This window comes from Nycticebus coucang, chromosome 13 (assembly GCF_027406575.1).
Source record: "Nycticebus coucang isolate mNycCou1 chromosome 13, mNycCou1.pri, whole genome shotgun sequence".
In the NCBI taxonomy this organism is placed as follows: domain Eukaryota; kingdom Metazoa; phylum Chordata; class Mammalia; order Primates; family Lorisidae; genus Nycticebus; species Nycticebus coucang.
The window spans coordinates 17,429,977-17,447,867 of NC_069792.1; the positions used below are offsets into that span (position 1 = coordinate 17,429,977).

General features: G+C 35.4%; 1 protein-coding gene across 1 annotated transcript in view; it reads left to right on the forward strand.

The window, feature by feature from the left end:
- The first annotated feature begins 208 nt into the window (after positions 1 to 208).
- MCMDC2 (minichromosome maintenance domain containing 2) overlaps positions 209 to 17,891 on the forward strand; it is a 43,647-nt gene continuing 25,964 nt past the window's right edge. Inside the window, exons 1-11 of the mRNA XM_053559214.1 lie at positions 209 to 351; positions 1,005 to 1,135; positions 1,213 to 1,272; positions 3,740 to 3,935; positions 5,153 to 5,275; positions 5,405 to 5,509; positions 6,672 to 6,797; positions 9,637 to 9,874; positions 13,129 to 13,334; positions 15,509 to 15,675; positions 16,123 to 16,302. Coding sequence (XP_053415189.1) covers positions 258 to 351; positions 1,005 to 1,135; positions 1,213 to 1,272; positions 3,740 to 3,935; positions 5,153 to 5,275; positions 5,405 to 5,509; positions 6,672 to 6,797; positions 9,637 to 9,874; positions 13,129 to 13,334; positions 15,509 to 15,675; positions 16,123 to 16,302 — 1,626 coding nt within the window. The 5' untranslated portion in view covers positions 209 to 257. The remainder of the gene's footprint in view (positions 352 to 1,004; positions 1,136 to 1,212; positions 1,273 to 3,739; positions 3,936 to 5,152; positions 5,276 to 5,404; positions 5,510 to 6,671; positions 6,798 to 9,636; positions 9,875 to 13,128; positions 13,335 to 15,508; positions 15,676 to 16,122; positions 16,303 to 17,891) is intronic.

A 17,891-nucleotide genomic window follows, 5' to 3' on the forward strand; every position in this document is an offset into this window, starting at 1 on the left:
AAAATGTTATTTGGCAAAAGAAAGCAAAGTTTTGTTTCTCTTTGGGTAGGAATTTTTTCAAAGTTAGAGATTTTACTTAGTTTTATTTCACACTTTAATAGTTTGTAAAATCTTACTATAGGACTTCAAAAGTAAAATTTGTCTTATTTTATTTCTAGGTTTTCTGATCCTTTTTCTATAGTTTCACCATCTATACTCTTTACCAACAACTGTGGTTTATCAGTTGGTAATACAGAAGAATCATTAACTAGGAGAAAATGTCAAATCTAAAAATGAAAGAGGCAGCCCTTATTTATCTTGACAGAAGTGGAGGCCTCCAAAAGTTTATAGATGATTGCAAGTACTACAATGGTATGTTTGGCAAAGATGACTATTTTATTTATTTATTTATTTATTTTTTTTTTTTTGTAGAGACAGAGTTTCACTTTATTGCCCTCGGTAGAGTGCCGTGGCGTCACACAGCTCACAGCAACCTCCAACTCCTGGGCTTAGGCGATTCTCCTGCCTCAGCCTCCCGAGTAGCTGGGACTACAGAGCCCGCCACAACGCCCGGCTATTTTTTTGTTGCAGTTTGACCAGGCTGGGTTTGAACCCGCCACCCTGGTATATGGGGCCGGCGCCTTGCTCACTGAGCCACAGGCGCCACCCTCATTTTATTTTATTTATTTTTTTGAGACAGAGTCTCATATGTCGCCCTCGGTAGAGTGCTATGGCATCACGGCTCACAGCAACCTCAAACTCTTGGACTTAAGTGATTCTCTTGCCTCAGCCTTCTAAGTAGCTGGGACCACAGGCTCCTGCCACAACACCTGGCAATTTTTTTGTTGTAGTTGTCATTATTGTTTAGCGGGCGGGGCTAGGTTCTAACCTGCCAGCCTTGGTTGTATGTAGCTAGCGCCCTAGCCACTGAGCTGTGGGCACCGAGCCATGAGTTTATTTTAGAAACTATCAACTAAATTCCAACATATAATTATCTTGACTATGACTTTTATCTGTTTTCACAGATTCTAAACAAAGTTATGCTGTCTATCGATTCAATATTTTAATAAATCCTTCTGATGTTGTTGAATTAGATGCCGAACTTGGAAATCACATTTTACATCAGCCTTTACAAGCTGCTCGAGTTTTTCAATCAGTAAGTTAAAGAAAGAAATAATTTTATACCACATGGAATTTTTGGTAACTTTTTTGTTTGTTTGTTTGAAATCATAGGTCTGTTTTATTGCTGTTAAGACTCTCTCATTAATTGGACAATTACAAACAGAAACTCAAGTAAGTTTTAGTGAAATTTGGCAAAGGAAACTCAGGTACAAACTTTTATGATGACTTCTAAATAAATATTTTTGTATTCATTTATTTTAACTGAGGAAAGAGGATCACTTGAACCCAAAAGTTGGAGGTTGCTGTGAGCTATGATGCCACAGCACTCTATCCAGGGCAACAGCTTGAGACTGTTTAAAAAAAAAAATTCTTTTTTTTTTTTTTTGTTTATTAAAAGGTATACTAGGGTGGCGCCTGTGGCTCACTCTGTAGGGCGCCGGCCCCATACACCAAGGGTGGTGGGTTCAAGCCCGGCCCCAGCCAAACTGCAACCAAAAAAATAGCCAGGGGTTGTGGCGGGCGCCTGTAGTCCCAGCTACTCTGGAGGCTGAGGCAAGAGAATCACCTAAGCCCAGGAGTTGGAGGTTACTGTGAGCTGTGTGAGGCCACGGCACTCTACCAAGGGCCATAAAGTGAGACTCTGTCTCTACAAAAAAAACAAAAAAAAGGTATACTATATTTTTTCAAAGTTCAATGAACTATCTTACACATGCATTTTTATTCCCTATATTGTTACTTATAACATTAAGCACTTTTATAATAAAACATTTCAAACATACCCGAAGCAAAGAGAATAATATACTGAATCTCTCAGATTTAGTGTTACAATATTTTGCCATACTTGTATCATCAGTTTTTTTCTGAAATATTTTAAAGCGAATCCTAGATGTTCTATTATTTTATCCCTACATACTTTAGTATCAACCTCTGAAAACTATGAACATTTTTCCTATATAACTACAATGCCATCATCACTCCCTTACAAAAGTAACAGTAATTCCTTGGTATCATCTAATATCCATTTCATATTAAAATTTGCTTTTTTTCTCAAGAATGTCTTACAATTAGTTGGTTCAAATCAGGACCAAAACGAGGTTCACGCATTATAATTGATTCTTACATCTCAGTAAGTCTCTTTCAATCTAGAACTATTCCTCCCCCACCCTTTTTATACCAATGACTTTTTGAAGAAACTAGTTAATTGTCCCTTGTTATATGACCTGAAGTTGTCTAATTGCTTCTTTGTGGTGCTAGTTATCTTATTCTCCTGTACCTCTTATTTCTAAAATAGAAGTTGGCTCTAAAGGATTTTTTGATTCAGAGTCAACTCATTTTGACAAGAATACACCATTGTTGATATAATGTATTCTATATTGCACTATATCAGGGGGATATAATATCTGTTATTCTACTTTTAAGTATCACAGTTGATCAGTGGGTTCATGTGATATCATTCTGATCTCTCCATTATATGGTTTCTCATCAACTTTTACTTAATGGTTTTAGCAGCCATTGATGTTCATTGCCTAGAATCTTTGACTTTTTTTTTTTTTTTTTTGTAGAGACAGAGTCTCATTGTACCGCCCTCGGGTAGAGTGCCGTGGCGTCACACGGCTCACAGCAACCTCTAACCCTTGGGCTTACGCGATTCTCTTGCCTCAGCCTCCCGAGCAGGTGGGACTACAGGCGCCTGCCACAATGCCGGCTATTTTTTTTTGTTGTTGTTGCAGTTTGGCCGGGGCTGTGTTTGAACCCGCCACCCTCGGCATATGGGGCCGGCGCCCTACTCACTGAGCCACAGGCGCCGCCTAGAATCTTTGACTTAATTAGGAGTTGTCAAATTGCATTTTTTTTCAATTTTAGCATTTTTTCTGAATTTATTAGCTAAAATTACTCCATAGAAGAAATTTTTCCTCATCAACTATTTGCTTACTTTGAAATACAATTTTTACTGGAAAGACAGGATAAATGTGTGATTCTTTACCTTTATACATTTTCAGAAAGTAACAAGTTGAAATCTAGCAGCTTCCGATGATGAAACTCCAAGGTTTTTTGCTTTTTGTTTTTTCTTTTTTAAAATATGAAGAACTCATGGACTTTTTAATATAGCTGATATTTTAATGAATCTGTTATTCCTTTTGATGCTCTTCAAAATTGCACCTATGTCCTTTTGACATACATATGCCATTTGCTTTTTATGGATCCCTTGATTTCTGTCACAAGAAGATGCCCCAGTCCATATGGTATATTTTCTGTCCCAGACCTGAATCAGCCATTTCTCCAGGGAGCTCTGGTTCCTTTTAGTGAGAAATGGTATTTACAGATCACATTCTGGGTACTAGGAGTTCTTTGCTCTTGGGTTAACATTGTTTTTTCAAGTCTTTTCAGTGGATATAGCAAGGAAATGTGTATATTTTTGGAAAGATGAGTTCATACTGATATTTTCAATTAAAAACACTAGATTATAAGATTTTCACTTCTTTGATTTTATACTAGAACCTCTTTTCTCTTATGCTTAAACGTTTGTTCCTAACATTAACAAATCATTTAGTTAATTTACTCAGCAGTATACTTACTATATTGTAATGCAAGTAAAATTGGATCTGCAATTTTTAATACAATTTTATGTTCCTATTAGATTAACATTGTGCTGAAGTTAACACATTTACCTGCTCTGCCAAGTTATGCTCTTGATCTTAGTGACTTTCCACTTGATTATACATCTCAGAGATTTTATATGCTACAAGGAATTGTGATTGCAATGACGACTGTAACTAAGTATACACAAGGTGCAAGGTTCCTTTGTACAGATGAAGCATGCCCCCTTTCAAAAGGTAAACATTAAAATGGAAAATCAAAACATCAAGCAATTTATTGTTTAACCCAAAATTATGTTTATAGTTAGTTAGAAAACATAAAGTAGAAAGAGTGGAATAAAATTTGATATCTCCTAATGTGTATACTTTTGCTTTACTAATTTTTTTTTTTGCTTGAGACAGAGTCTCAAGCTGTCACTCGAGGTAGAGTGCTGTAGCATCACAGCTCATGGCAATCTCCAATTTTGGGGCTTAAGTGATTCTTTTGCCTCAGCCTCCCAAGTAGCTGGGACTACAGGCATCTGCCACAATGCCTGGCTTTTTTTTTTTTGGTTGTTGTTGTTTGGCAGGCCTGGGCTGGATTCGAACCCGCCAATTCCTGGTGTATGTGGCTGGTGCCCTAGCCACTGAGTTATAGGCGCTGAGCCTGCTTTAGTAATCTTTAAAAAACATTCTTTCTCCTTTTCTCCCCTGTTCCCAACTTACCAAATGCACCTGTGTTGCTGAAGTATTTGTTCTTTTTCTTTTTTTTTGAGAAAGAGTGTCACTCTGTCACCCTGGGATTGAGTGCTGTGATGTCAGGGCTCACAGCAACTTAACATTCTTGGGCTCAAGAAATACTCTTGTCTCAGCCTCCCCAGTAGCTAGAACTATAGGCACCCCCCACAATGGCTAGTTTTTCTATTTTTAGTAGAGATGGGGTTTTTCTGTTGCTCAGGCTAGTCTCAAACTTCTGAGCTCAAGCAATCCACCCACCTGGGCTTCCCAGAGTGCTAGGATTACAGAGGTCCTTCCTTCCTTTTTTTTTTTTTTTTTAAGAGAGTCTCACTCTGTCTCCTGGGCTAGAGTGCTATGGCCTCAGCCAACTTCACAGCAACCTCAAATTCCTGGATTCTAGTAATCTGATCTTCCTACCTCAGCCTTCTGAGTAGCTGGGACTACTGGTGCCCACCACCACACCTGGATCATTTTTTTTATTTTTGGTAGAGATGGAGTCTCACTCTTGCTCTGGCTGGTCTTGAACTTCTGAGCTCAAGGGATCCTCCCACGTCAGTCTCCCAGAGTGCTAGGATTTCAGGCATGGGCCACTTGCCAGGCCATGAATAAATATAATTTTTAATGGATTGAAAATAGCTAAATCTGAAAATAAATTATGAAATAATAATTTATAATAATAATTATTGTTGTTTAATAATAATAAACAATGAAATAAGCTTTTCATTGTTTTCTTTCAGGATTTCAGTATATAAGAGTGCATGTGCCTGGTGCTACAGAATCTGCAACAGTACGAAATGACTTTTTGTGTAATCTCTGTGCATCTTCACTTCAAGAAGACAGAAAATTTAGAGTACTTGGTGGTAAAATGCGTTTACATTTTATTATTACAATTTATAAAATAGTTTCAATTTGTAAAACAGATATTTCAATGTGAAAATTACATTGAATATATATTCTAATATGTCATTATTTTTTCACTTTGCTTTAAGATAAACAGATAGTTGAAATAATTACCACAAAGGCACTTCAGGCTTATCGAGGATATTCTAACAACCAGCCATTTAGATTCCAGTCTCTTACAATTTTCCTAAGAGGTAAGTAAATTCTGTTTGAAGTCAAAATAAATTGCTATAAATTATGTAATTGACTTGTTTATACTCATATATTATAAATGGTACTTCTATAGCTTAAGAACCACATCTTCTTATTCTTGTGTGTTTTAAAAAATATTCATATTTAACTAATGTATCAATTATTCAATTAGTTATACAACACTCATTTAAAATGATATGCATGTACTAGCACCTGTCCATAGCACTATGCTAAGCAAGTCCCAGGGTTACAGTAATTTTAAGGCAATGATCTCTCATTATTCCGTGTGTGTCTTCAATAAATATTGGAGTTATTGCTCAGTTCTCTGGAGCTAGAGAGAACAGGAAGAAAATGGAGATCATTGTTTAATCTTCACAGAAAGAAAGAAGTTAATCCAGGCCACCCCTTGTGAACTTGTCTTTCACAGCTTTACCACCAGTCAACTTCTAAGTGTGGAGGATCAGAATGTTTGGAATGATGTTTTAAAATAAACTTGGAACTCATGAAAAGCCTTGCCCAGTTTGTAGATACACGAGAGGAACCTAGTATAATGCCAGAGGGTAGACTTTGTAAATAGACAGACCCTAGATGTGAATTTCAATTTTGCTATTTACTAGTAATTTAGCCTTCTGCGAGTCACTTAATGCTCTCTGTTTCTTCAAATATAATGTTGAGGTAAGAATATCTACCTATCTTACAGTTTACAATTAGATAATGTATGTACAAGTACTCAGATGTTTTGTACACAGACAATATATGTATAAATACCTTATATGTATTGAAGATGGTAAAATTGTCTTCCCATTATTACTCATAAGGTCACTTTTATTAACATTCTTTGTTATTTAATGCAAAGATGTTTCATCTTATATAGAATGATTTTTTTTCTTTTGACTATATGATAGAAGAGTATCTAGTTGCTGTGTCACATGCTTCTTGAAGTTAATTCATCATTGCATATAAAAATCAAAATTTATCAGCAATAAAATTGTATCAACTTACATTAATAATGTCACTGTATATGGATATTATACTAAATAAAAGTAAACACTCAACTACTGAATACTAGTTCTGGATCTTTAAGCCATATGATCATGTACAAGTTCATTTAATGAATATTGTAATATTCTTCTGTTAATATATTCTTCTGTTTAATAATTTTAGATGAATCAGTGAATAAAATGAATATAGGAAATGAATATAAAATTATTGGAATTCCTACATGTGTAGAAACTGCACAAACTACTGTCTGTATAGAAGCAAATAATATAACTTTTTGTAATTCAAAAGGTAAGGAAAATATAAGCACCATATATTAACAAATATTTAAATTTAAATCTGTTCAGCAAATAAATATTGTTTGCCTATGTGCATTCTTCTATATAAGAATAGAAGTTATAAACAAGTTATAACTTATTATAAGTTATAAACATATATATACATATATAATTTGTTATAAGTTATAAACAAGACAGTCAAGGTTCCTCCTCTTAAATTGTATGAAAGACAGATAATAAACTTATAAACTAATCAATAAGACAATTTCAAATAATAAATGCTATGAAAGAAATAAAACAAGACAATGTTGTGGAAGCCTCCTAACAGACAAGACTCCTTTCTTTGAGCTAAGTTTTATTTTATTTTATTTTATTTTTTGAGACAGAGCCTCAAGCTGTTGCCCTGGGTAGAGTGCTGTGGCATCACAGCTCACAGCAACCTCCAACTCCTGGGTTCAAGCGAGTCTCTTGCCTCTGCCTCCCAAGTAGCTGGGACTACAGGCGCCCGCCACATCGCCTGGCTATTTTTTATGGTTGAAGCCATCATTGCTGTTTGGCAGGCCTGGGCTGGATTCGAACCTGCCAGCTCAGGTGTATGTGGCTGGCGCCTTAGCCACTTGAGCCACAGGCGCCAAGCCGAGCTAAGTTTTATTTTGATTTTTTTTTTTTTTGGCCAGGTCTGGGTTTGAACCTGCCACTTCTGGCATATGGGACCAGCGCCCTACCCCTTTGAGCCACAGACGCTGCCCTATTTTGATTTTTTTTGTCATAATTAGCAATGAGAAAAATGCTTCAGGATGCCAAGACTTAGAGGTTACTATACCATTCTTTATTTCTAGTAAAGCAGTTCTAAATAACAGTTTTGATCTGAAAAAGAGAACTATAAAATAGCATAATTTTCCTCAAGTGAGTGCTGAACCAATCAAGAAATAAGACAAGAGCTAGTTACAGTGGCTCACATCTGTAGTCCCAGCTCCCAGGAGGTTGAGGTGGGAGACCAGGAGTTTTAGATCAGACTGGGCAACATAGAGAGCCCCTTGTCTCTAAAAAAATATTTTTAAGTAAGATAGGCCAAATGCGCAGCTCATGCTTGTAATCCTAATACTCTGGGAGGCTGTTGTGAGAGGGTTGTTTGAGGATAGGCGTTTAAGACCAGTCAGAGCCAGAGTGAGCCTTCATCTCTACAAAAAAATAGAAAAATTAATCGAGGTGGTGGTGTATGTCTGTCTCAGCTATTCAGGAGACTGAGGCAGGAAGATTGCTCAAGCCCAGGAGTTAGAGGCTACATTGAGCTATGATGACACCACTGCACTCTAGCCTGGGAAACAGAGTAGTTTGAAACCCTATCTCAAAAAAATAGACTAAATAAATTAAATAAATAAACCAACAAATAAATAAATAAGACAAAAGATAAAAGCAGAAGCAGATGAGGGCCAAAATATTACCTTTATTACTGATAATTTCTTTTAACAGCTCCAGCATATTTTAGCATACTAAGTAAACGAAAGTGGAGAGCAGACCTATTCTTTTAACTTGGTTCACAAATATCTAAATGTAGAAAAGTCTGGTTAAATCTTGGGTAGAGCTAGAATTTTTGGAATGAATAGATAGCCATCTGCAATAATAGAGGCCCAACTTGAATTTAAATGTAAGTGGATTCTAGATATTTCTACTTATCTTGAAAAGAAAAGTTTATTAAAAGAAAGTACTGATGGGCTAGTTTAGTGATCTTTTTAATATTTTCTGCTGTTGAGTTTCTCAAGATTTATTGATTTTGGTAGTAGAACATGTTTCCCAGGCTAGAGTGCAGTGGTGCCATCATAGCTCAATGCAGCCTCTAACTCCTGGGCTTGAGCAATCCTCCTTACATACAGGCGAAAAAGTGTGCTTTCTTATGCTGACATCAGAATTAGGCAAATTTACCCACCCAAATGTGTCAAGAGCTGGGCTAAAAGGCCTCACTTAGTCCGTGGGGATGGGTGAGTATAGAAGATCATTGCTCTATGACATCAGCCAAGAGGAAGGAGACTGGGATATACATGCACTGCATTTTTCCCCCAAATTGATCAATTTGATAAATCAGTCATTCAGGAATTGGAGAGATCTAGGGGATGGAGAAGATCTAGAATGTTGTAATATAGTACAGTATAGTGCTTTCAAAGTAGTAGAATATAAATCTTTCCTTTTAACAGCAACATTCGAATATTCCTCATTCTGCTTATTGTCCCTCATTGAAAGTGATTCTGTTTCACCAGGTGCAGTGGTTCACACCTGTAATCCTAGCACTCGGGAATGAGTTGAAACCTGTCTGAGCAAGAGTAGACCCTGTCTCTACTAAAGATAGAAAAATTGTGGTGGGTGCTTGTAGTCTCAGCTACTCAGGAGGCTGAGGTAGGAGGATCACTTGAACCCAGGAGTTTGAGGTTGCTGTGAACAAGGCTGATGCCATGGCACTCTAGTCTGGGGCAACAGAGTGAGACTCTCTCTCAAAAAAAAGAAAGAAAGAAACAAAGTGATACCCTTTCAAACATAGATATGCAAACACAGTAAGCAAGAGTTCCATGATCTGGTTCTGCTCACATCAATCTTTGAAAAAAAAGAATGAAGAATTTGTCTGCAGGCCCCAGTCAATCCGTTTGAACACACAGGATGATGATCTCTTCCCTTTATCATACTTCCTGGGGTAGAAATGATAGACCAGTGTGGCCTCCAATCATAATTTAATATCATTGTAAGAATTTGAATATGTCTTTAAAACTATAATTTGATATTTTAGATAAATGGAATCAGTGTCTGTAATGTGTTTTTGTTTTAAATCCCTTTCTAACATATGTGTTAATATTTATTTTCAGTTCCTTCAGGAATTAGTGACGACTTCAAGCGTCTCCTTTCCTTGACTTCCAGTTCATGCTGGAAGTTTACAGCAATACTTGCCAATATCTTTGCATCACAGATTGTTCCTCCTGGGACTTACAATTTGCTCAAACTCTGTTTGTTGATGAGTCTTGTACAGACAAGTGACCGTAAAAAGGAACTGGAAGATTGCCTGGATATTTTAATTATAACAAGTGATACTCTACTAGTAGACAGGTAAATATGTGACATGAACTTTTTTCTTTTTTTTTTTTTATTAAGCAGACCTAGGCAGACCTAGGGTTCAAACCCCCCACCCATGGTACACAGGACCAGCACTTTAAGTGAGCTACAGGTGCCCAACTGACATGAATTTTTTAAAATGTTAATTGGCCACAGGTTTGTATAAATTTTTTCAGTAAGCATTATTATAAGAGGAATATTTAGGATTTATCTGAACTAGTATATATAATTATTCTAGTCACTTTTTATCAATAAAGTAATAAACTTTTGAAACATAAGTAGATAAATGAGATATTTGCTTTTAATACTTTGAGAGTGTAACCACTCGAAGTTTGAACCTTTTCCCTCACTCATTCCTTTACGGATATGTAGCAAATGCATCCTTCCCAGCCTTCCTTTTCCCCCATTCCCTAGCTCTACCTTTGTGCTTTGTTTTCATTTTTTAGTAATCTTCCCCGCAAGGAGCCAATAAGCCATTTTTAAATTTTTCTCCAAGATTCCATTCAATAATATTGATTCACTATACCCAACAGTGCCAAAATTACTGTTTTGGTGATACCTCATTCCTAACTTTGGAATAGGCCTCTACTCAGAGTTTTGTGGCTGCCCATAAGCAAGTACCCTTTTCTTAAAAAGTTACATGAATGTTCACAAAATTTAGAATAAGCTCCTTTTAAAATATTTTGCATGTAATTCTAAAGCAAAAAATAAATTTATAAAGTGAATTTAAAATAGAAAAATGCAAATCACCATCATATTAATTATACAAATAATATTTTGCTAAAATTAAATTGCCACTTGTAATGATCCAAAATTCCACATATTTCACCACTTTATTTTCTACTCATGAAAGTATTTAGTTCCCTGACATACTCACCATCTCTGGCTATTTCCAAACTTTTAAATTTTATAATCTGAGAGGTAGAAAATAGTATTTTATTTTTATTTGCGTTTCTTAAATGCATTTGCATTTATTTGCATTTCTTATTTCAACTGGAAATAACTTTCAGCATCATTTAAATCTTACTAAACAATTGTATTATTTTTTATAAACCTCCTAATTTTGACCATTGTTTATTTTTCTTTTTTTCATTGCTTATTTTTCTAAGTTGTTTATCTACTTCTTACTAATTTGTGATGGCAGTTGTAAATTAAGGCCTTTGTCTCTTTTCCTGTTTGTCATTAACCATTTGACTTTTCTTATGATATTTGGGTCTATATGGCAGATTTAATTTTGTTTGTCTTTAAGTAAAATTTGCTTATAGTATAATAATCATATCTTATTATTACCATTAAAATCAATTAATGAATTTTAACAAATACATAGACTCCTATACTCGCTACCACAATGAGCTATGGAACATTTTTATCACCCAAGAAATTACCCTCATTCCCTCTTCCAGTCAGTTCCTGTCTCCACAGGGGATTTCTGTAACCATAGATTAATTTTCCTATTGTTAAACTTCATAAAATGGAATTATACAGTGCATCCTCCTTGGGGTCTAGTCTCTCTTGTTTAACAAAAAGTTTTTGAGATTGGTCCAGTTTTATGCATCAGTACTTCATCATTTTTTTTGATGAGTAGTATTCTCTTATATGAATATACCACAGTTGTTTTTCCAGTCTCCTAGTGGTGGATGTTGAGTTTTGCATGTTTTGACTATTATAAAGCTACTGTAAACATTCTTGTACAAGTCTTTTTGTGGAAATATTATTTTCATTATCTTGGGTAATACCTGGGAGTGGGATTGCTGTTTCATAAAATAGATGAACATGTAGTACAGTATTTAACTTTACAAGAAATTGCTAGTTTTCCAAGGTGGTTGTACATTCCAGCCAACAATATGAGAGTTCTACTTGTTCCCAATCTTATCAAAATTTGTTTTGTCAATCTTTTTCATTTTAGCCATTCCAGTGACTATAAAATGGCATCTCATGATTCTAATTTGCACATCTCTGATGACTACTGATTTGAGCTCTTTTTCATGTGCTTATTGTGGCTATTCATACATCATCTTTTATGAAGTGTTTGTTCAAGTTCTTTCCTTACCTTTTTGAGGAGCATGCACATCTTAACAATATTGAATCTTCCAATCCATGAATATTGTCTATCTCTCCTTTTATTTACATCTTCTTTAATTTCTTTCAGCAATGCTTTATAAAGATCATGTATGTTTTGTTAAATGGATTCCTAAATATTTGATGTTTTTGATGCTACTAAAATAGCATTGAATTATTTTATTAAATTCATTTTCAATAGTTTGCTATAAATATATAGAAATACAACTAATTTTTATATTTTGACTTTGTATTCTGTGACCTTGCATCAGTAGTTTTAAAAGTTCCTCACCTGAGGCGGCGCTTGTAGCTCAGTGGGTTGGGCGCCAGCCACATACACCAAGGCTGGTGGGTTTGAACCCCGACGGGGCCAGCTAAAACAACAATGACAACTGCAACAAAAAAATAGCCAAGCATTGTGGTGGGCGTCTGTAATCCCAGCTACTTGGGAGGCTGAGGCAAGAGAATCACTTAAGCCCAAGAGTTTGAGGTTGCTGTGAGCTGTGACACCACGGTACTCTACCCAGGGCAACAGCTTGAGACTCTGTCTCAAAAAAAAAAAAAAAAAGTTCCTCACCTGAGCTCACATGTTTGGGACCAACCTGAGCCAGATAGCTGGGCGTTGTGGTGGGCGCCTGTAGTCCCAGCTACTCTGGAGGCTGATGCAAGAAAGTGGCTTGAGCCCAAGAATCTGAGATGATTGCTGTGAGCTGTGATCGCAGCGCACTCTACCAAGGTCTACAAAGTGAGATGTCTCAAAACAAAAAAACAAAAAAGAGTTGCCATGATATAGAGGCAGATGGGACATTGGCAAGCTTAATGCAAAAAAATCTAAATAAACAAAAGAAAGCAATCTATAAAAAGAAGAAGGTTCAGTTCAAATGTCATCTCTGTGTAACTTTCTGTGGCACCCTTCTAGCAAGAAATAATACTCCCTTCTGAATGTTTTGAAGATATTATTTTAGTACTTACCGCTTTATGTTTTAGTTTTTATGTCTTTCTTTTTAGGCTTTCTAAGTTAAGGACCAAATCTCATGTATATTTTTATCTCTAGCACATAGCTGGTATAGCACAGGTATTCAATAAACATTGAATCAAATTAAATTTAATTGTGTATCTGTTAACACATTCTGACTTCTAAAAATCAAATAAAAGTAATAAAAATTTTATTTTTTATTTTTTCCCCTTAGGCTTTTGAATTTTAGCATAAGCCTTGTTCCCCGTGGTATATGTCATCCAGTCTCTACTGAAATTTTCCCCACTCTATCCAGGAATAAGTATGGAACTGGAGCAGTTAGCATTCAAGCTGGCAGTGCTTTGCTAGCCAAAGGTGGTATCTGCTTTATAGGGGATGTGGCTTCACACAAAAAAGATAAACTTGAACAGCTTCAATCAGGTAAACTTTTCTTCAGATTAATTTTTACTTATTTAATCTATACTCTTCATCAGTCAAGGAGTTATTTAACAGTGAAGATAGTATTGAATATGTTTTAGGAATTCAGAAGTTACATTAAATGCCATTTTTCATTTCAGTTTTATAAATAAAAACAGGGGAATATGTCTCTACAAAAAAAAAACAGGGGAATTTAATGTGCAAATGTCCTGTGCTAGCTTTTGGTGTTGTGCTAACACGTGAGTTTATACTGGGCCAGATTTATTTCCTCTTCTTGTCTTATTGCATTAGGACCTCCAGTACAATGTCGAAAAGTAGTGTGAGAGGGGATTTCTTGCCTTGTTCCTGATCTTAGCAGGAAAGCTTAAAATTCTCATCATTAAATATGATGTTAGCTGTACATTTTCCATAAATTTTCTTTTTTTTTTTTTTTTGGCCGGGGCTGGGCTTGAACACGCCACCTCCGGCATATGGGACCGGCGCCCTACACGTTGAGCCACAGGCGCCGCCCCCATAAATTTTCTTTATCACATTGAAGTTCTCCTCTATTCCTAAGTTGCCGAGAGTTTTAATCATGAATGGGTATTGGATTTTGTCAAATTCTTTTCTGAATCTATTAATATGATCATTTTAATATGATTTATTTTTCTTTTAGGCTGTTAGTGTGATAGATTACATTACTTAATTTTTTTTTTTTTTTTTTTTTTTTTTGCAGTTGTGGCCGGGGCCAGGCTTGAACCCCACACCCCTGGTACATGGGGCCGGCACCCTACTCCTTGAGCCACGGGCACTGCCCACATTATTTAATTTTTGAATATTGAACCAATCTTGCATACCTAGAATAAATACCATTTGGTTGTGGTATATAATTCTCTTTATACATTGTTGGATTTGATTTGCTACTACTTTGTCAAGGATTTTCCATTAATGTTCAAGAGCAAATCTCCATAGTTTTCTTTTTTCTTTTTACAGCAGAGAAAGGGTTTATTTTGCAAAGCACTAATAGAGACTAGCACATTCTCTCAAGTCTGTCTCTCTGAGAATTGGGGGGACAGTTTTTTTTTTTGCATTGAATTTTTTTTTTGGAAATTTTTGGCTGGGGCTGGGTTTGAACCCGCCTCCTCCGGCATATGGGGTCGGCGCCTTACTCCTTTGAGCCACAGGTGCCGCCCTGACAGTTTTTTTTTTTTCAGGTTAATTGAGGATATAAAGAATTAGGTTACAGTGTTTGCGTGTGTTAGGTAAAGTCCCTCTTACAGTTGTGTCCTGCCCCAAAGAGATGTGCCATACACCCTAACACTGTGTCCATTAAGTGGGAGCCCACCCATCCCCCTCCGTCCTCCCCTGTCCCCGCTTCCTTGTTCCAACACCCCCACCTTGAATTGATTTGAGTTTTTCTCTTATAAAAGTTAAATATACATTTACCCTATGACCCAAGGGAAAGATAAACACACACAAAAGACTCTATTATCATGAATGAAGAAAAAATTAATTTGAAAACTATTTGAGAGGGAGAATCCTAGGAATGGTGTTAAATCCATTAAGGGGTGAATAAGGGGTGAAAGAAAGATGAAAGGGTGAAAATAGGATGGTTCCATATTTTTTGTTTGGGTTTTGAGCAGATGGATGAGGACACCACCATTGTGAATAGTGAACACAGAGCCATTAGAAAGGTGGGGACAAGGAATTTGGTTTTGAACATTTTGAATTCGAGATCTATTTCCCTCTAGTAATTGTAGTTCATATTCTGTCTATCTTCCTCTTTCACTCCCACGTGGATGGCTTACTTTTATCATTTATTTTCCACATACAAGAACATTATTTAAGTGTAGCCTCTATTGCATGCCTGCACTATATGACCAATCTCACAGTCCTCTCTCTGCCTAGCCCTCTGCCTGTTCCACCCAGACGCCTGACTACAATTCCAACTACAGGCTTTGGACTGCTGGTTCTCATCAAGTCATGGGACATGTAAACATTCAAATATTTTTCTTGCTTTGTTCTTCTTTATGACAGATGCTCTAACTTAGCAGTATCTTGCAAAACAATCAAATTCACTTGTGTCTTTACTACCCAAAGTTTGTACAGTATTATTCTGCATAATAATGTCTGTTATTAATTTGTAGACATATAGACCAAAAACTTAAATAACAAATGGATAATGTCTTCTGACTTAGTTCTGGAAAGCAGAAGCATTACGGTTTACATCCCAGGAAAGAAGTTTGGGGGTGATACTGATCAACAAGTGACTTTTCCAGTTCAGTGCAGTTTTTGGTCTTTTGTTGATATGGATTCATCTTCAAGGAGAAATGCACAGAAAACCAACACTCTAATTGGTCAGATGGTAGGGTATATGTATGTTTTATTATTAGAATGTTTTCCAGGGTATTTTGTCACACATTTTAATATGTCTTCTTAGTGTTTTTGTTATTAACCCATTTCTATACTTTATTGGGCAAATAACTAAATGGTGACTCAATTGTATAAAAATTATAATGTTTTTTAGTTATGTAGATCAGGTATTTGCTCAACAGAAATTACTACTTGAATAAATAGAGAGTCTTTAATGAATGATGTGTAAGAAAATACTCAATGAAGGTTTTTAAAAAGTCAGTCACCACAAAGTTCCCAGACTATAGGTAAATTGCTTTAAATTATAATTAATTAAACACAATAATTAATAATAATTATTATTATATTAAGTTATATATGATGATTAATTTATAATTATTTCCAAGTTGTGAAAGTGCCAAAGTTGAATGTTTTCTTCTTATCTTTTCTTTTGATGTAGGATTGTAGTTTGATTCCAGCTAACCTTGTGGAGGCATTTGGATTATTGATTAACTGCAATGAATCATCTCCTTGCCACCCACTTCTTCCTATTGTGCGACATACTTTGAAGAAAGCCATTGATCCTGAAAGACTGCTTTATGTTGCTTCTAAACAGTTCACAGCTGAAGATTTTGAAAAGGTAAAGGTTACTGAGAATGCCAATGCTAATATTTCTCAGTTTAAATAAAAGTCCTGTTAAGCATTTGATTTTCTTTATTAGGATTCTTTCATTCCAACTTGCTTTCAGCTTTTAAACATTTTAAGGACATTGTTTAGAAATTATTTAGGGTTATGATTAAATAAACAACTGGTAAAATGCTGAGTTTATTCACTATCCAAATCACCATAGCTTAAAGAATCTCAATGAAAAAAACAAAATAGAATATGTCTATGGAAAATTATGATAGACTTTATAAGTATATAGTTATTTACATTTTCTAGCCTGTTCAAAAGAATTTCCCTTGTATGAATACCTTCAGAGTTCTAACTAAAAAAAAATTTTGTAAATAAACAAGAAAATAAATAATTAAATAAAAATAAATTTAATAATAATTCTGATAGCCATTAAAGGTGCTCAATTATTTATAACTGAAACCCTTTTAATATTGAGAAATCTGTCCATAGTAGAGTAGACTATCTGGGTATGATAGATAAAAGCCAGAGGATATTGGAAAGTGGAAGTCCATGGATCATTAAAAAGTTGTTTTCATACCCACCTTCTTGATAAGCATATTGTTTGAGTAAAAAGGTTGAAAGGTGGGTGAACTTAAAAAATGAACTATGAGCATTGTTTATTCATATGGGTTAGAATAGAAAAAGAATAGTATATAGTATAATAAGGTTTTAGTTTTGTGTTTGCTTTTTAGTGTGTAAGAAAAAAGTAGTCTCTAGAAATTAGGGTACTAATTATAAATAAATAATTTATTATGTAAATAACTAATTACCCAGAGAAATTTTTGCCTGTTTTTTCCTAAAAAACAAAGAAACAAAAAACCCATGGATTTATTAACTAGTCAGGTATTTACTGAATAATTAACATATATGAGCCTATTTCTGTTCTTTTCTCTTCTTATACAAATGTAAACTTTCTTCTTTAAATGTAGGATCATTTTATTGAAATTTTAAAAAGATACATGAAACTAGTAAGGAGCAATTAAAGTGTTAATCTGAGTAGTACTGAAAGGAAGATATGAAGGTAGAATGTAAAACTTTGGGAAGACTTCATGGAAGAGGTGGGACTTTGTGCTTTAAGAAAAGGTAAAATTTTGATGGCAGGAAGGATGGGTGTTCTAAGCAGAATTAACAGTAAGAGCAAAGACATAAAAGTAGAAATTAGTATACATGGAAAACTATGAGAAGACCAGCTCAACTGGAACAAAAGTTGTATTAGAGAGTCAACTTTGGCAAATTTATGATAATCCTTGAAGCAAAACGATTTATAGTTGACTTGTCATACTCTAGAGAGCAGCTGCAGACTTCACTAGGCAAGTGAAGTAGTGAAAATGGTTTATCTGGAAGGTAAATCTGTGCATCACACAAATCAGAGTGGCTGGCATTTGTTACGGTCTGGACTCTCCAGAAGGCAGACTGAGATAGTTTAGGGTGAAGTGTATTAGCCTTCTATACCTGTGGGCTCTAGGATACCTTCTTTACTCCACCTCAGTCAGACATACGATGTAGGCTGTTCTGAGAGGCTGACAGCTGGAAACCTGACAACACTCCCATCAT